General features: G+C 37.7%; 1 protein-coding gene across 5 annotated transcripts in view; it reads right to left on the bottom strand.

Annotated features, from left to right (window-relative positions):
- C2CD6 (C2 calcium dependent domain containing 6) overlaps positions 1-20,791 on the bottom strand; it is a 125,106-nt gene that overhangs the window by 27,178 nt on the left and 77,137 nt on the right. For all 5 annotated transcript variants that reach the window (XM_034654951.1, XM_034654952.1, XM_034654953.1 and 2 more), the window contains one exon: positions 10,391-10,448. In XM_034654951.1, coding sequence (XP_034510842.1) covers positions 10,391-10,448 — 58 coding nt within the window. The remainder of the gene's footprint in view (positions 1-10,390; positions 10,449-20,791) is intronic.

The raw sequence follows: 20,791 nt of genomic DNA on the forward strand, positions 1-20,791 counted from the left end.
ATATATATATATATATATATATATATATATATATATATTATATATATATATATATATATTTGTGTACAGGAGTGAGAGGTATCTCTAAAAGCAGCTCCAAAGTAATGGGCTAGGCACATTCCTCTAATTTGTTTATAGATATAATAAATCAAGGAATTCAAAAGAGCAAATAAACTCTAAATGTACTGCTTTTCATCTCATATAATGTATTTATATATGTATTTTTATAAAAGCAAAACTAACCTGTGCTTTCATTTTTATTCTTTTTTAATTTTTTAAAGTTTTTATTTAAATTCTAGTTAGTTAATATACAGTATAATATTAGTTTCAGGTGTAGAATTTAGTGATTCATCACTTGCATGTAACACCCAGTGCTCATCGCTACTAGTGCCCTCCTTAACCCATCACCTATTTAACCCCCCCACCTCCCCTCCAGTAACTCTGTTGCCTCTAGTTGAGTCTGTTTCCGGTTTGCCTCTTTTTCCCCCATATGTTCATCTATTTTATTTCTTAAATTCCACATATGAGACACATATTTGACTTTCTCTATTTCGCTTAGCATAATACTCTCTAGCTCCATCCATGTCATTGCAAATGGCAAGATCTCATTCCTTTTTAAGACTAAGAAATAGTCCATTGTATGTATATACAACACATCTTCTTTAGCCATTCACCAGTCAATGGACATTTGGACTCCTTCCATAATTTGGTATCATTGATAATGTTGCTATAAATATCAGGGTGCATGTATCCCTTTGAATCAATATTTTTGTATTCTTTGGGTAAATACCTAGTAGTGCAATTGCTGGATCATAGGGCATTTCTCCTTTTAACTTTCTGAGGTACCTCCAAACTGTTTTACAGAATGACTGCACCAGTTTGCATTCCCACCAATAGTGTAACAGGGTTCCCCTTTCTCCGCATCCTCACCAACATCTATTGTTTCTCGTGTTGTTCATTTTAGCCATTCTGACTAGTGTGAGATGATATCTCATTGTAGTTTTGATTTGTATGTGATGTTGCACATCTTTTCGTGTGTCTTAGCCATCTGCATGTCTTCTTTGGAAAAATGTCTATTCATGCCTTCTGCCCATTTCTTAACTAGACTATTTGGTTTTGGGGTGTTGAACTGTATAAGTTCTTTATATATTTCAGATATTAACCCTTTATTCGATATGTCATTTGCAAACATCTCCCATTCTGTAGGTTGCCTATGAGTTTTATTGATTTTTTCCTTCACTGCAGAGAAGCTTTTTAATTTGATGAAGTCCCAATAGCATATTTTTGTTTTTGTTTCCCTTGCCTCAGGAGACATACCTAGTAAAACGTTGCTATGGCTGATTTCAAAGAAGTTACTGCCTGTGTTCTGCTCTAGGATTTTAATGACTTCATGTCTTACATTTAGGTCTTTCATCCATTTTGAATTTATTTTTGTGTATTGTGCAAGAAAGTGGTCCATTTTCCATCTTTTGCATGTTGCTGTCCAGTTTTCACAACATTATTTGTTGTAGAGATGGTCTTTTTTTCCATTGGATATTCTTTCCTGCTTTGTTGAAGGTTAGTTCACCATCTAGTTGTGGGTCCATTTCTGGGTTTTCTATTCTGTTCCATTGATCTGTGTGTCTGTTTTTGTGCCAGTACCATCTTGATCACTACAGTTTTGTAATATAACTTGAAGTCTGGAATTGTGATGCCTCCAGCTTTGCTTTTCATTTTCAAGATTGCTTTGGCTATTTGGGATCTTTTGTGGTTCCATACAAATTTAAGGATTGTTTGTTTAGCTCTGTGAAAAGTGCTGGTCATATTTTGTTCCCTATCATTAGATGTGTAGATTGCTTTGAGTAGTATAGACTTCTTTAAAAATTTAAATTCAATTAGCCAATGTATAGCACACCATTAGTTTTTGATATAATGTTCAATGATTCATCAGTTGTGTATAACACCCAGTGCACACCACATCACATGCCCTCCTTTTCCCCATCACTGAGTTACCCCATCCCCCCACCCACCTCCCTCTCCGCAACCCTCGGTTTGTTTCCTGGAGTCAAGAGTCTCATATGGTTTGTCTCCCTCTCTTATTTCTTCCCCTTCAGTTTTCCCTCCCTTGCCCTATTGTCCTCTGCACTATTCCTTATGTTCCACCAATGGGTGAAACCATATGATAATTCTCTTTCTCTGATTGACTTATTTCACTTAGCATTATACCCTCCAGTTCCATCCATGTCAATGTAAATGTTAGTCATCTTTTCTGATGGCTGAGTAGTGTTCCATTGTATATATGAACCACATCTTCTTTATCCATTCATCTGTTGAAGGCTGTCTTGGCTCTTTCCACAGTTTGGTTGTATAGACATTTTAACAATATTTGTTCTTTCAATGCATGAGCATGGAAAGACATTCCACTTCTTTGTGTCATTGTCAATTTCTTTCATCAGTGCTTTATTGTTTTCATACAGATCTTTTACCTGTTTGGTTAGGTTTATTCCTAGGTATCTTATGGTTTTGGTGCAATTATAAATGGGATCGATTCCTTGATTCTCTTTCTGCTGCTTCAAATGAAATGCAACAGATTTCTATACATTGATTTTATATCCTATGACTACTGAATTTGTATATCAGTTCTAGGAGTTTTTCAGTGGAGTTTCTCTGGTTTTCTATATAGAGTATCATGTCATCTGTAAATAGTAATAGTTTTATTTTTTCCTTGCTGATTTGGATGCCTTTTATTTCTTTTTGTTGTCTGATTGCTGTGTCTAGGACTTCCAGTACTGTGGTGAATAAAAGTGATGAGAGTGAACATCCCTGTCTTGCTCCTGATGACAGAGGAAAATCTGTTTTTCCCCATTGAGGATGATATTAGCTGTGGGGTTTTTGGAAATGGCCTTATGTTGAGGTATGTTTCCTCTAAAACTAGTTTGTTGATTTTTTTTTTATCATGAATGGATTTTGTACTTTGCAAATCCTTTTTCTGCATCTATTGAGAGGATCATATGGTTTTTATCCTTTCTTTTATTGATGTGGTGTTATCACATTGATTGTTTTGTGAATACTGAACCACCCTTGCAGCCCAGGAATAAATCCCACTTAATCATGGTGAATAATTCTTTTAATGTAATTCTGGATTTGATTTACTAGTACTTTGTTGAGAATATTTGCATATATGTTCATCAGGTATATTAGCCTGTAGTTCTCTTTTTTAGTTGGAGTCTTTGGTTTTGGAATCAGGGTAATGCTGGACTCATAGAATGAGTTTGGTAGTTTTCCTTCCATTTCTGTCTTTTGTAATAGTTTGAGAAGAATTGGTATTAACTCTTCTTTAAACATTTGGTAGAATTCGCCTATGAAGCCATCTGGCCCTGGACTTTTGTTTGTTGGGAGATTTTTAATTACTGATTCAATTTTATTGCTAGTTATCAATCTGTACAAGTTTTCTATTTCTTCCTGTTTCAGTTTTGGTAGTTTATATGTTTCTAGGAATTTATCCATTACTTCCAGATTACCCAATTTGTTGGCATGTAATTTTTCATATTATACTTTTATAGTTCTTTGTATTTCTGTGGTATTGGTTGTTATTTCTCCTCTCTCATTTGTTGATTTGGGTTCTTTCTCTTTTTGTTAAGTCTGGCTAGGGGTTTATCTATTTTATTTTTTATTTTTTCAAAGAACCAGCTCCTTGTTTCATCGATCTGTTCTACTGTTCTTTTAGATTCTATATCAATTATTTCTTCTCTAGTCTTTATTATTTCCCTCCTTCTGCATTTTTAGGCTTTGTCTATTGTTCTTTTTCTAGCTCCTTTAGGTGTAAGGTTCGGTTGTTTCTTTGAGATTTTTCTTGCTTCTTGAGGTGGACCTGTATTGACCTCTATGACCACTTTTGCTGTATCCTGAAGGTTTTGGATCATTGTGTTTTCATTTTAATTTATTTCCATGTATTTTTTTTATTTCTTCTTTGATTTTCTGGTTGATCCATTATTCTTCAGTAGCATGTTGTTTAACCTCCATGTATTTGTGGTCATTCCAAGTTTTTTTGTGGCTCACCTCAAGTTTCATAGTGTTTTGGTCAGAAAATATGCATGGCATGATCTCAAACTTATTATATTTGTTGAGGCCTGATTTGTTACCTAGTATGTGATCTATTCTGGAGTATGTCCCATGTGCACTTGAGAAACATGTGTATTTTGCAGGATGCCTGGGTGGCCCAGTCCGTTAAGCATCTGCCTTCGGCTCAGGTCATGATCCCAGGGTCCTGGGATTGAGTCTTGCATCGGGTTCCCTGTTCAGCAGGGAGCCTGCTTCTCCTCTGCCTGCCACTCCCCTGTTTGTGCACACTCTCTGACAAATAAATAAAATCTTTAAAAAAAAGAATGTGTAATTTATTGCCACAGGATGAAGTGTTCTGAATATATCATTTAAGTCCATCTCGTCTAGCATGTCATTCAAAGCCATTGTTTCCTTGCTTAGATGATCTGTCCATTGATGTAAGTGGAGTGTTAAAGTCCCTTACTAGTACTGTATTATTATCAATGAGTTCCTTTACGTTTGTTATTGTTTTATATACTTGGGTGCCTCCATGTTGGGGGCATATTTACAACTGTTTTTGTTGGACAGTTCCCCTTATGATATAGTGTGCTCATCTCTTGGATAGTCTTTGGTTTAAAATCTAGCTTGTCTGATATAAGTATTACTACTCCAGCTTTCTTTTAACATTCATTTGCATGATAAATATTTCTCCATCCCCTCACTTTCAATCTGCAGGTGTCTTTAGATCTAAAATGAGTCTCTTTTAGGCAGCATACAGAGGGTCCCAGGTTTTTTTTTTTTTTTTCATTCTGACACCCTGTGCCTTTTCATTGGAGCATAGGCTATTTACATTCAGAGTAATTATTGATAATTATTGATAGTAAATACATATAGACATGTATTTAGTGCCATTTTATTGCATGTTTTATCATTGTTTCTGAAGATTTTCTCTGTTCCTTTCTAGTCTTTGTCACTTTTGGTCTTTCCTTCCCAAAAAGTCCCCTTTAATATTCTTGCATGGCTGGTTTAGTGGTCATGAACTCCTTTAGTTTTTGTTTGTCTGGGAAACTCTTTATCTGTCTATTCTGAATGGTAGCCTTGCTGGATAGAGTATTCTTGGCTGCAGATTTTCCCCATTCAGCATTTTGAATATATCATGCCGCTTTCTTCAAGCTTGCCAAATTTCTGTGGAGAAATCTGCAACTAACCTTATGGGTCTTCCCTTATAAGTTAGGGACTTTTTTCTTGCTGCTTTTAGGATTTTTTATCACTGTATTTTTGCAAATTTAACTACAGTATATCTTGGCGTTGGCCTGCTTTTGTTGATTTTGATGGAGTTCTCTGTGCCTCCTGGATTTGGATTTCTGTTTTCTGCCCCTGCTTAGGGAAGTTTTCAGCTATTATTTCCTCAAATAAACCTTTTTACCCCCCTTTTCTTTCCCTTCTTCTTCTGGGACTCCTAAAATATGAATGTTACTACATTTGATGGAGTCACTGAGTTCCCTAAGTCTATTGTTATGATCCATAATTCTTCTTTCTCTTTCTTGTTCAGCTTCACTATTTTCCATTATTCTAGCTTCTATATCACTTATTCTTTCCTCTGATTTTTTCATCCTTGTGGTCATTACATCCAGTGTTTCAAATCTCAGTTATTGCATTTTTCATTTCTTCCTGATTGTTTTTTTAACTCTTTTATCTCTGAGGTAAGGGTCTCCCTGATGTCTTCCATGCTTTTCTCAGTCCAATCCTTATGACTGTTGTTTTAAATTCTCCATCAGACATATAACTTATATCTGCTTCTATTAGATCTCTGGCTGTGACCTTTTCTTGTTCTTTCTTTTGGGATGAATTCCTCAGTTTGGCATTTTTCTAGGTCTCTGTCTTCTCCTATGTGTTAGAAAAGCCAGTTATGTTTCCTGCTCCATAGAGTAATAGCTTTATGAAGAGGAGGCCATATTGTGTCCAGGGCCTGGCACTTCAGGGAGTGACTCTGGTGTGTGCTGTGTGCATGCTGCTGCTGTGCTTTGGCTTCTCCATTCCACAGGTCAGTCATCTGCAGAGGTTCTCCTTGCCTGCAGTGGGGCGTGTTTGGATGTTGGGCAGTTTGGCGAGTTTCAATTAGAGGTGTTCTGATCTGCTTGTTAAATGAGACCTGATGCTACTTCCACTAGAACTGAAGCCTTACCCAACTCTATGGTTGGTAGACATGGTGCATGTGGGGGTTTCCGCTGATCTTCTGGGGAAGGGGCCCGCTATGCTGGTCCTTAGGCACACTCATCCAAGAAAAGCAGCACCAGCAGACTGCAGGAGGGTGGGACTTGGTGTAAGCAGGTTAGGCAGCCAGTGTCGCCATTGTGCTGTTTATTGAAGTTTGTTTATGCTGAGGGAAGAAGGAGGGAAATGGCACCAGCCAGTTCCTTTGTCTCCGGAGTTGGAATTCTGTGCTTGCTGCTTTCAGGGAAGAATAACCAGAAGAATGAATAATTTCCCTTTGTGTGTCCCAGGTGTTTTTCAGATCGCTATTTTCATGTTATCTGTCTTAGGTTGGTTGCTTGCCTGCCTGCAGCCACTTTGGGTTCTATCCCAGCCAAATCTGCTGACTTTTAAAACTCTAAATTTTGGGGACCTGGTGTGGTAGGGACATGCATTGGTCTTCTGGGGGCGGGTCTCACTGCACTGAAACTGATGTAAGTTTGACCAAGAAGGGCAGTCGCGCCAGAGCTCAGGAGCATGGGATTTGGAGGAAGCAGGCTAAACAGCCAGTGTCTGAGTTCACTGCCCTCAGCAGGTATCTCTGCACCTATGCTGGGGGGTGGGGGAGGGAAATGGTGCCCAACAGTTCTTTTGTCCTCCAAGAGGCAACTCTGTGAATGCCGCCTCTTACAGATGCGCTCCAAGTAGAGTGAACAGTCTCTCCCTGTGTGCCTTAGGTGACCCTCAGATTATACCATCTGCCTTGGGGTTGTTTGCATGCCTCTCTCCAGGGGTAGGGCGGTACCTTCAGGTCTCTATCCCAGCCAAGCCCACTGACATCTAAAACTCTAATCTTTGAGTCCTGCTGTTTGCAAAAACACAAAAATCAGCCTCTTTCATTTTCCCAGCCAATGGCTTTGGGGAATTGTGCTCCTCCCTCCCTCACTCTCTCTCTCTCTCACCTTTCTCCTTGACCCGGACTCTCTCCCCTCCACAGAACCTGTGATCCATTTCTTCTCCAAACCATGTCTCTACACACTTCCTACCTTCCTCAATGTGGCCTCTTCTTTCCCTCTAGTTGTGCAGTTTGTTCTGTCAGTCCTCGGGTTGATTTCTTGGGTATTCAGAATGATTTGGTAGTTATCTAGCTGTGTTCGAGGATTGAGACAAGCCTAGGGTCCTCCCACTATGTCGCCATCTTAGCTCCCCCCTCATATAAAGTATTTATAAGAGTATTGGGTTAATTATATAAGACTGGTCTGCATGAGTAAACTGGAAAGTATAGTTCAAAGTATAACAAACCATTTTTTTCCTGATTTGTGTATTTATTTTAAAATTCCCATATAATTAATATACAGTATTATATTAGTTTCATGTGTACAATATAGTAATTCAACAATTCTATATATTATTCTGCTCATCGCAATAAGTGTACTCTCAATCTCCTACACCTGTTTCCCCACCCACTTCCCCTCTGGTAACCACCAGTTTGTTCTCTATGTTTAAGAGTCTGGTTTTTAAAATTTGTTTCTTTTTTCCTTGTTTGTTTTGAAAGTATAACAAAACCATTTAAAATGTATATTTAGGGGTGCCTGGGTGGCTCAGTCAGTTAAGCCTCTGCCTTAGGTTCATGTCATGATCCCAGGGTCCTCGAATTGAGTCCCACATTGAGCTCCTTGCTCTGCAGGGAGTCTGCTTCTCTTTCTGCCCCTCCCCCCCTTGTCCTCTCTCTCAAATAAATAAAAGTAAATAACATGTATATTTAGGAATCTTAAATATTTTTTTAAAAGGCCCTACTCAGATATAAATTTAAGAATATAGACTTAAAGAGAAATAGGAGACCCAATCATCTTAAAACCATTTCTCTCATTTTAAAAATGAGAAAAATCCAGAAAAGTTAATGACCTTCCCAAGAGCAAGACAGAAATGAGCAATAAGGAAATAAGTCCTATTTTCTAAGTATTTATTTTTTTTAAAAAGATATACTATAGGGATGCCTGGGTGGCTCATTCGGTTGAGTGGCTGACTTTTGGTTTTGGTTTAGGTCATGAGCTCAGGGTCCTGGGATAGAGCCCCGCATTAGGCTCTGTGCTTAGTGGGGAGTCTGCTTGTGGATTCTCTCTCTCCCTCTCCTTCTACCCCTTAACCAGCTTGCTCTCTCTCTCCCTCTCTCAAATAAATAAGGAAATCTAAAAAAAAAAAAGATATACTACAGATGTTCTTTCCAATCCTGTATCTGATTTGACACTGCTTATCAAGGTTCTTTACCCTTCAGAGGTAACTGGATCACTGGTTTGTCTCACATACTTTTTTTTTTTTTTACACAATTTTCAAATTACTCAGCCTTTTCATGCCTCAGTTGCTTCATCTGTAAAACTAGGATAGTAGTGTGAACCTTAAATGGTTGTATGAAGATTAAATAAATATATGGAAAATGTTTACAAAGTTATGAGGATTAAATAAGGCAATATCAGTAAATGGCAAGGAAAGTGTTGAAAAATTTATTCTAGGGGCGCCTGGGTGGCACAGCGGTTAAGCGTCTGCCTTCGGCTCAGGGCGTGATCCCGGCGTTATGGGATCGCCCCACATCGGGCTCCTCTGCTGTGAGCCTGCTTCTTTCCTCTCCCACTCCCTCTGCTTGTGTTCCCTCTCTCTCTGGCTGTCTCTATCTCTGTCAAATAAATAAAAAAATCTTTAAAAAAAAAAAAAGAAAAATTTATTCTAGTATTTAGTTCTTTCTGCATGTTCACTTTGAAAATGGGAAAATTTAGGTTTTTGTAAGACAAATGATTGTCTAAGTACCAAGGCAGGGATGAGGTCCAGTTTATCCCCTCATTAATATTTCCTATTATTTGATAGAGTATTTCCTCTTTTCAAGGAATAGTTGCAAGTAATAGAATAAGGAGCCTGCTTGCAATTGTATCAGATTTACTCCATAAGTTCTTCTATGGTTAGAAGAATCCAAAGGGTATTAGAATGAAAGTTTTGTAGGAATCCTATTATGAATATCCAAGCATCCACTTTCCCAAGATGTCTCATTATTCCTGAATGTTATTCCAAATCATCATTTTTCTTTCTAGAATAAATAATAATTTAGGTGTACTTTAAAACTTTCCTGACATTTAAAATATTAGTTCCTAAAACTGACGTCCTATGTTCCAAAATAGCTTCCTGCACCCAATATATGTTCTTAGAATTGCTATTAATATATAGAATGTATAAATACATATATATTAGTGTACATATATATAAATACAAAAACATATATGCTTAAAGCATTAATTTCTAATCATCTTTATTTCATTATATTCAACTATTCAAATAAGCAAAATTTCCCTTCTGGGGCAAAGCTCTGTTCTAAAAACATACTTGTCAATCACATTTTCATCAGATAGTCCATAAGTTGGAGCATTGGAGAACTTTTGCTTGTTACAAAGAAATGTGCCTGCATGTTTATCCTTCCTGTCAAGTATTCTTGTTACCTTCTTATTTTATCTTCATTTTAATTAGATTACTGTAATCTCCTCTGGATGGATATTCAATCACTACACAATTATAACTATTCCAACTGTTAAATATTAAAACATTTCTGTACTAATTTATAAAAACTTGCTGCCTCACGAAGTTCACATGTCCACCTTACATTCATTGCTTTGGTTACCTGATTCCTTTAGAAATCTACCATTTCCTTTAATCCCAATACAGCACAGTAGGGGTCCTTCCAGAACTCTGATGCAAATTTGGTTGCTCCATGCTTATATATGTACTGGTTATTAAATATTTTGATTGTATCCTTTGGGTTTACTGATATGTCAAATGTGTCTTCATAATGCTATCACCAAACATTTTGAATCAGAAAAATCTCTACAGTAGGTAGATTTGCAGGGTAGATGAAATGTTTGTAAACACACATAAACCTAGTAAATGGTTTAGTAATATTATAGTCATGTAAAATATGTATTATCCAGGATTTTAAGGTGACCTATATTTTGCTTTGCTTGATTTCCAATTAATATTGTAATCCCATAGGTTTTTCATGCCAATAACCACAAAAGATCATAGTGTAACTTACATTTTGGAAGAAAGTCTTGATAATTATTACTTTATGTGAGTTCATATTATCTATTTCACTGAATATTTGAAAATCTAAACAGTATATAAACAAATAATAACTTACCTACAGTATTAGGAAGATTCATATTTTCATTCATTGTGCTACTGGAATAATAGGGACTCTGAAATAAAGACAGAGAAAGTGAATGAAAAGTAATTAAACATCAATATGATTTTTAAACGGCATTATTGATGGCTATAATAAAATGAGATCCAATGTTACCACTTGGCCTTACTGTATTAAGGAAAAAAATTCATTTATAACTTAACCAGTGCAACTGGAGGTGGTGAGATAACTTGCATAGCTAAAACATTGTATCAGTAGGTTGCTGAGGTAGGAAATGGCAGGCATAAAAGAAAGTGCCATTATTTTGTTTATCATTGACCTCTTCTTATTGTCTCCAAGGCACAGGAAACAAAAATAGTCACTTAAAAAGTTAAAATAAAAATAAGATTGATACCAAAGACATATAGTAAAGAGAAGGGAGAAGTGACATTAAGGAAAATGGAGTAGGGTGCTCAGAGAATTGTTCTCTCCACTGAAACAAATATAAACTGTCAAAGATTGAGATCAACTATTTCAAACTCCAGAATCTAATACAAAACTTAGAGCAATCATGGGACTGGTCAGTAAAGAAAAGGGCAACTAAATTTTGGTGTTTAAGAAAATCTGTTGGGTCATTAGCTGGCCACTGAGATAATGGAACAGAAACTTCAATGACTGACCACAAATGACAAGGAATACAGTCTTGGGAGGGGGAAGCTTGGCTAGGTCCCTAAAGAAACAGATGACTGCAGCCTTAAAAAAGTCAACAGCAGTAACTCCTGGAGAAGGAGGAGAATCTAATTTCCAGAGTTGCATTATAATATTTAAAATTCCCAACATCCAGCAGAAAATTATAAGGCATAGGAATAAAACAGGAAATACAGCCACAGGAAAAAAATAAATGGATAGAAATAACCCCAGAAAAAACTCAGAAGCTGGACTTACTAGACAAAGATTTTATAAAAAGATTTAATTTATTTATTTGTCAGAGAGAGCACAAGCAGGGGGAGCAGCAGGCAGAAGGAGAAGCAGGCTTCTTGCTGAGGAAGGAGCCCAATGCGGGACTCAATCCCAGAACCCTGAGATCATGACCTGAGCTGAAGGCAGATGCTTAACCTACTGAGCCACCCAGGCATCCTGATAAAGATTTTTAAACAACTTTGTGCTCAAAGAGCTAAAGGGAACCACGGACAAAGAAACAAAGAAAACCAAGACAATGATGTATGAACCAAATGAGAATATAAAGAGACCAAAAATATAAAAAGGCACCAAATAGAAATTCTGGATCAGAAAGAACTTTGGCACCTTCAAGTGTACCAACATACACTTTATGGGAATCACAGGAGAAGAGAAAGTGTTGGAAAGAATATCTGAAGATAAAATGGCCAAACACTTCCCAAATATGATGAAAGGCATGAATCTACATATCCAAATGCTTAACAAGCTCCAAGGAAGATAAACGCAAAAGAGATACACACAAGACATAACATAAATCAAACTGTCAAAAGAAAAAGACAAAGTGAGAGCTTAAAAGGAGCAAGGAAGAAAAGACTCATCACATACAAAAGTTCTTCAATAACATTGTCAGTTTCTTATCAGAAACTATGTAGATAAGTAGATAGTAGAATGGCACATTTAAACAGCTGAAAGAAAAACTGTCAACTAGAATTCTCTAATAAGCAAAATTATCCTTTGAAAAAATGAACAAGAATTAAGGCATTCCTAGATTAACAAAAGCTGGGGGAGTTTGTCACTAATATTTCTTTTTAAAAAATTTTTATTTATTTACTTGACAGAGAGAGACACAGCCAGCGAGAGAAGGAACACAGGCAGGGGGAGTGGGAGAGGAAGAAATAGGCTCCCAGCGGAGAAGCCTGATGTGGGGCTCAATTCCAGAATGCTGGGATCACGCCCTGAGCTGAAGGCAGCCGCTTAACTACTGAGCCACCCAGGCACCCCTGTCACTAATATTTCTGCTTTACAAAAAATGCTAAGGGAGTCTTTCAGGCTGAAAGGGAAGGGCACTAGACAGTAACTCAAACTCATATTAACAAAGAATTCTGGAAAAGGTAATTACACAGGTAAACACAAATGTTTTTGTACAATAACCCACCAGTGTTATTGTACTTTTGGTTTGTAACTCTTTTTATTTCCTACATGCTTTTAAAACCTACTGAGTTTTAAAACATTTTTAAACTTTTAAAAAACATTTTTATTGAAATATAATGACATATAACACTGTATTAATTTAGATGTAATCAGAATGATTACCACAATAAGTTAACATCCATCACCGAATAGTTAAAAATTTTTTTGTGATGACAATTTTTATGATTTACTCTCTCAGCAACTTTCGAATATTCAATACAGTATTATTACCTATGGTTACCATGATATACACTACATTCCCAGGACTTATTTCTCTTATAACTGGAAGTTTGTATGTCTTGACCACATCTACCAGTTTTGCCACGCCCTACCTGCCACCTCTGGCGGATACCAACTTGTTCTCTGTATCTGAGCTTGGTTTGTTTCTTTGTAGATTTCATATATAAGTCAGATCACATTTCTTTCTCTGACTTATTTCACTTAGCATAACACCCTCAAGGTCTTTCCATGTTGTTGCAAATGGCAAAATTTCTTTCTGTTCTACGGCCAAATAATATTCCATTGTATATATACACATTTTGTTTATCCATTCATCTGTCAATGGACAATTGTTTCACGTCTTGGCTGTGGTAAATAATGCTGTAATGAACATGGGGTGCAAATATATTTTCCAGATAGTGATTTTGTTTTCCTTGGATAAATACCAGAAGTGGAATTGCTGGATTATATGTTAGTTTTGTTTTAATTTCTTTGAGGAACCTCCATACTGTTTACCATAGTGACTGTTAGCCAGGGGTGACCACTGAGCACTGAGACTGAGGCTTTTGACTTGATAACCAACAGAACATCTTCAGAAATCAGAGGGTGGAGGCACTCACATAAATCCTGATCCACCACCCACCTGTGGCAAATGACAAGGACTTCTGTACCTGTGGCAGTAACCCTGAATGGGAGAATGTCTTCTGACAATTTATGAGTGTTTACACTATAAGCATGCAACACATAAATTTCATTTTACGGTTAGTAGTGAAAACTATAACAGTACATTAAATCAGCAAAGAGAGCCCTACCCATAAGGTCACTTTAACTTTTTTCCCTACTGCAAATTTTGCCCAAACCCAATCAGTTGATTTCAGGTATTTTTTCCCCCTTCTGTAACACAGACTTTCCTTCATGCTGGGGGCTACAACAGCTAGAATAACCATTAGAAGATTGTTATTTCCAGACTGGGAGCACTGGAAGAACAGGGTGTGAAGGAGGCTAGCCTGAGGAAGACATCTAGAGCAACTAGAAGGCCTTTGTTTTTTTGCTTTTTTAGGTAGGCTCCATGCCCAGTATGGAGTCCAAAGTGAGGCTTGAACTCATGACCCAGAAATCAAGACCTGAGCTGAGATCAACAGTCAGATGCTTATCCAACTGAGCTACCCAGTTGCTCCTAGGAGACTTTTGTTTTTATTTTGGCCCTTTATCTTATCTCAGTGTCGGCACCCCCTCATCCCTCATGCACCACCCTGGTTTCAGAGTATGTCTGGGCTCAGGAGCTCAGACCCATTCACTAGTAGAAAGTAGCAGGTAAGTAGGTGCCCCAGCTAAGTATGAAAATCATATGTAAACTAGCTTGACCCTCAAGTGTCAGTGGTATGGCAAAGGTGGTGTTGGCAGCATACAAGATAGCATACCATGTGCCATCACTCTTGTGTAGTACAGTTATAATCAAAATATCTCAATCGGCTGGTATATGGAGGTAACAACTGGATTCAGTTGGTGATAACTGTAAGTCCCCACCTTCAATAACAAATTTACTGGCCATACAGGGATGTGGTATTGAGATAATGCAGCTCTTACTTACCCTGCCGCCTTTAAGTCCTTAATGAAGGCTGTGATTTCCCTTTTCCTCCTAGGATTCTAGTGTTTCTGTTGGACCAACTGAAAGGGCACAGGGAGACATGCTGGGTAGCAATTAACATAACCTACCAGCACTTCTCTACATGTGGTTCTATGGGATGGAGACAGACAAGTATATAACATAATAATTCCTACTACATATTCAGATGTGGAAACAACAGTACATTCAATTGACCTAAAGAGACTCATTCAGAAGGTTATATTAGTTTCCTTCGTTATTGTGAACCCTGCCCAAACCCTGTAAGTTGAATCCAGCTAATTTTTCCTTCCATAGGTCTGGGTGAGATAGAGACTTGAACATTCATAACCAACAAAACCATAAAAGACTGGGTCCCTACCTTCCCTGAAATTCCCCAGAAAACTTCAATGGCTGCATAGAATCTTCTATTCCCTTTAGGGACAGGAAGATCTTGGCTCCATCTTTAACCATGTTACTCTTTAAAACATCTGTGATCAGGTCAAGAGGAAAGGAAGGTGTCATGGGGTTCAGAAAAAGGAGGCAACTCCATGCATTCTAACAAGACTTCACATTTACTTTCAGTTTTGAGTGGTGTAACAGCAATTCATGGTTCAATCAAATGAACTTCTAATGTTGCTGGTCTGCCCAACACTCTATATCAGGCAACAAGGTCTTCATAGTTTACACCATCTATTTCGCCTTTGGGAATTATTTGACTTGAGAGCTGTAACTACACTGCTTTCTGGATAGGTCCACGAAGTTTGTGTGCCCTTAGGTGACTTAAGCTTGGCTTGCACAGTAGTGACCTACTTTGTGGAGTCCACTTCAGTCCAGGGCATCTGCAGTCCCATTACCATGATGACATCTCAAATTCTTCCCCAGCTTCAACATAAGGGTTGAAGGAGGTTTCCAAGGCATCAGAACCAACTTCAAGAATTTATATTTCTATGGGTCAGTTTCTTTGAGTCAGTGGATCATTCTCATCAGTGTTGTGTACACAATTCAGAGCAATAAGTGCCCGAATACTAGTCAATGCCTACTATAGTTTCCCACCAGGGTCTGTCTGTCGCAGGATAGAGAAACATTTTAGCAGCCAGAACTCAAGATAAAAAGCTGAGATTTCTTATTGTTGTTTTGGAATGGATATAAGATTATCACCATATACTGCAGAAATACTTAGCCATAAGATGGCCCAGCCATTGCCATCCTTCCTTTATAGGCATTACATAGCCTGCATCTTCATCTCCCAAGAAAACCAGCCAAAGTTTTAATGATTCACTTGGTTTCTGTCCATAACAGTCATAAATTTCCATTCTATCATCCTGAGTGTGGGCATGCAACTCTGTAACTGTTGTCAAAGAGCAGAATCTTCTGCTCACTCAGGACTGATCTTAGTACTAATTGTTAAAATGGGACAGATATTGAGGTGGATCATCAGACTGGCAAGGAAGTCTCCCTACCTGGAGGATAATTAGCAAGAACTACTTCCCAACACTTAACTTGCAACCATCTCTCCAATAGTCTAGAGTAAAGAACTATTTATTGCCTGATTGATCATACAACTTGGTCACCACTTTCCACCAATTTCCATGGGCTTCCCCCACATGCAACTGATCAGACCACAAGGTCCTGGTCCTTCATCTTTCAGAAAGCCATGTCTGTCAGTATCCCATCTTGTCACCAAAGCTGTCAAGAATGTACTGTGCTTGTAAGCTAACTAGTTAGCCTGCCACAGTTTCATGGAAGCTGATAGAAGAAATGAGTTTCCTGGGTCAGAAAAAAAGTTTATTACTCAGAGCAATCACAGCAGCCAGAATATAAGCATTTTTACATCAGTTCCTCGAGCCCTGATTCCCAAGGTAATGCAAAGTGGGCCAGATAATAAGATCACATGCAACTGATTACGTTATAGGAAAAGAATCTTATACCTCTCACAAGAACTATGGATAATGTCTCTCAAAAATATGGAAAGATTTATGAAATGATATTATTCACAAATATTAACTAAATTCAGGATGGTGGAATTATGGGCTCTTTCTTACATTTGAGGGGATTGCTTGAATTTTAATAATAAACATACATCATTTTCAACTCTGTACTTTAAAAATGCATAATGAAGGGATTGGGATGGGCCAGTGATGGGTATTAAGGAGGGCACATATTGCATGGAGCACCGGATGTTATACGCAAATAGTGAATCATGGAACACTACATCAAAAACAGGAGGTACTGTATGGTGACTAACATAACATAATAAAAAATTATTATTAAAAAATGAATATTCAGATCAAGATGATCGTTTGAATTTTTACAAAGCTGCTGTGAAATGAGCAAAAAAAAATAAAAACACTGGGGCGCCTGGGTGGCACAGCGGTTAAGGCGTCTGCCTTCGGCTCAGGGCGTGATCCCGGCGTTGTGGGATCGAGCCCCACATCAGGCTCCTCCGCTGTGAGCCTGCTTCTTCCTCTCCCACTCCCCCTGCTTGTGTTCCCTCTCTCGCTGGCTGTCTCTCTATCTCTGTCGAATAAATAGACAAAATCTTTAAAAATAAATAAATAAATAAAAATAAAAAAAATAAAAACACAGGAAATTGTGTATCAACTATACTTAAAATTTTTAAAAATCCAGAGTTAAAAAAAATAGAGGAAAATATGTATGCATACTAGAAAACTGGGAAGATTACTAGTTAGAGTCAGGGCAGAAATTAGAATTCCTCTAAAATGGTTCAACAAAAGAAGCTTTACTATTAATGAAATGTATATTTATGGATAAGGAACCAATAATGAATGTTGAGGGAAACACTGAAAAGATATTGCCACTCCAGCCAGAGCCTGGTGATAGCTGGAGTCATGGAGCTGGGGACACTCAACAGAAGCTGTAGATATGAAGGAAAATTCACTGCCAGAACCACAGCACCAAAGCAGGAAAAGAGTAGGACAGAAAACCCAACTTTTATTTCCCTATTTACCTCCAATGTTCTGACAGTGTTTGCCATTTACTGGACCTATCTAGAAATCAGCCAGAAGGACAGTCTCATAAGGCATTCCATAGCAGTCTTCTTCTTGGGGCATAAAACAAAGAAAGGCAGACAATAGACTGAGGTCGGGACAAGATGGAAAATAAGCACTGGTACCCTCTACAGTCCAAAAATATTTCTATTAGATATAATCAAGATGAAAACAGATTAAAAGGCTAACCCATCCACTTGTAATTTACCATATTCAAGTAAAAGACTGACTTGGAAGAAAGTGGACAGAACCTTCTACTCCTCAATGGAGACACACATTTCTTCAAGCTCGTAGTACCTGCAATTAGCCTAGGGTGCCCAGCTAAGTTAAGGAATGCTGGCCCAATGAATATGAAAACACTGAAAATTCAGGGATGTTCTCTGGTATGTATTGCTCCCGGTTATATATTGTTATTTTTTATGTTCCTCATAGGCAAATAAAAGACTAATGCAGCAATATTAAAATTATCGAAAATAGAAAATGACTCCTTTCCCTTTTTCTGGCACCCAAAATTTTAAATAAACTACCTCTGACAAAATCCATCTCAGATACCACTGGACAAACAGACCTTCCAGAGAACAGTATTAGCAAAGAGAAAAATGATTAGAAATTTTTAAATTATCTGTTTCAAAAGAAGATCTACTTTGATCAACTGGAAAAGTTCTCCTACTCCAAAAATCATGGAAACTATTTTTTATCTCTATTTTTATAGTCTCAATTAGTTTCAAGAATTCATAGATGTAATTAGACTAGAAAAACTTCCAGGTGAAAAAATTATTGAATTTAAAAAGAAAGTGGATAAATTAATTGTAAAGTTACATCTCATTTATGCATGAGTCAGGTTGATTCAAAGTGCAGAATTAGCAAAGACAATGAATTTGGGAGATCACAGAATATTTCCCACCAGTCCCATCAATCATCATGCAAGGATTTACATCTCATAAATGAAATTCATAGCATAACGAAGGCAGTTAAATTCAACAAATGAATAAAAGGTTAGTGGTATCACATACACAATTCCCTGTTTTCCTTAATCCTAGTTTTCTGCAGGCACTAGAACCTTAAACTCAAAGACATACATAATTAAGCCCTTATCACTACACTTAATGAAGTGTGGAATTAATCTCTCTGCCTTATGCCTGATATTTGATATGCCAGAGCTAGGTGGTTCATTTGCCTTAGAAGTACTAAAATAATTTGCATTTCCTATGACTAGGTGATTTTTATTAATTACATACAATGAGGCCTGAGAGTTATAATATATTCAGAGATTGCATAGGCAGTAAGCTCCTTGACATTATTAGCCTTGTGATGATTTTTTTGTAGCTGACTGAAAAGGCAAGGGCAACAAAAGCAAAAATAAACAAAGGGGACTGCATCACACTAACATCAATCTTATTTCTGCACAGAGAAATAAGCCATCAACACAATGAAAAGGTTACCTATTGAACGTCAGAAGATATTTGCAAATCATGTATTCGATGAAGGGTTAATAGAAAGAACTCATAAAACTCAATAACAAAAGAACAAAAAATCTGAATTAAAAATGGGCAGAGGATCTGAATAGACATTTTTCCAAAGAGGACACAGACGACCATCAGACACATGAAAAGATGCTCAACATCAGGGAAATGCAAGTCAAAACTATAATGAGATATCACGTCACACCTGTCAGAATAGCTTAAATCAAAAACACAAACTGAGGGCTTCAGAGGGGAGGGGGGTGGGGGAATGGGATAGACTGGTGATGGGTAGTAAGGAGGGCACATATTGCATGGTGCACTGGGTGTTATACGCAACTAATGAATCATCGATCTTTACATCAGAAACCAGGGATGTACTGTATGGTGACTAACATAATAAAAATCATTAAAATAAAAAAAACATAAGAAATAACAATTGTTGGCAAGGATGTAGAAAAGAGGAATTCTCATGCAGTGTTGGTGGGAATGCAAACTGGTGCAGCCGCTGTGGAAAACAATATAGACGTTCCTTAAAAATTAAAGGCAGAACTACTATTTGATCTAGCAATGCCACTTCTGGGTATTTACCCAAAGAAAATGAAAACCCAATTCAAAAGACATATGCATCTCCATGTTCAACGTAGCATTAATTTAACAGCCAAGGTATGGAAACAACTTAAGTGTTCATCGATGGATGAATGAATAAGATGAGGTGTAAATATACAATGGAATATTAGTCATAAAAAGAACGAAATCTTGCCATTTGTGACAACATGGATGGACCTTGGGGATATTATGCTCAGTGAAATATATCAAATGGAGAAAGATAAATACCATATGATTTCACTTACATGTAGAATCTAAAAATCAAAATGAAACAAAACAAAATTCACAGATACAAAGTACAGATTGGTGGTCGCCAGAGCAAAGGGGGGAAGGAGAGAATGGAGAAAGGGATCAAAAGGAGCAAATTTCCACCTATAAAACAAATAAGTCATGGGATGTAATGTACAGCATGGTGACTATAATCAATAATCTTCTACTGCCTATTTGAATATTACTAAGAAAAAAAGTAGGTACATTTTGAAAGTTCTCACCACAAGAAAAAAAATTTCAACTAGGTATGGTGACAGATGGTAACTGGATTTATTGTAGTGCATACAAATTACAATGTATACAGATATCAAATAATTATGTTGCACACCTGTAACTAATGTTATATGTCAATTATACTTCAATTTAAAAAAACTGTAGTCAACAAAACTAAAAGGCAAACCACAGAATGGGAGAAGGTATTTGCAAATGACATTATGGATAAAGGGCTAGTGTCCAAGATCTATAAAGAACTTCTCAAACTCAACACCCAAAAAACCAAATACTCCGGTCAATAAATGGGCAGAAGACATGAACAGACACTTCTCCAAAGAAGACATACAAATGGCTAACAGATACATGAAAAAATATTCAACATCACTAGCAATCAGGGAAATACAAATCAAAACCACAAATGAGATACCACCTTACACCAGTTAGAATGGCGAAAAATTGCACTTGGGTGCCAGGAAGCAGTAGCCACCTGCACTGGGGAGCCAGCCAGACTTGGGGACCAGCACCTGGGAGAAAGCAGACTGAGACCATGAGCCCAGTAATGCGCATGTGATCAGACTGAAAACCGGAGCTCAGGAGTGCTCACTGGAACTGGACTGAAACCGGAAGCTCAGGAGCACCTCGGAACTGGGGGCGGCTGGCGGTGTTAGAAGCACAAAGGACAGAGACGTGTCAGCCCTAGAAATGAGGGCTGGGACAGTGGCTGCGGGGCGCACAACCCGGGACACTGTGGGGTTTTTAGCAGCACTGACGGAAACAGAGTTAGAGTGGCCAAGAGAGCTCAGTGGAGAGCGGGTTGCGATCTCTCTGTTCTGAGACAGAGGCTAGGATATGGCCACTGCTGCTCTGACTCTCAGAAGAGGCACAG

Source organism: Ailuropoda melanoleuca, chromosome 2 (assembly GCF_002007445.2).
Source record: "Ailuropoda melanoleuca isolate Jingjing chromosome 2, ASM200744v2, whole genome shotgun sequence".
In the NCBI taxonomy this organism is placed as follows: domain Eukaryota; kingdom Metazoa; phylum Chordata; class Mammalia; order Carnivora; family Ursidae; genus Ailuropoda; species Ailuropoda melanoleuca.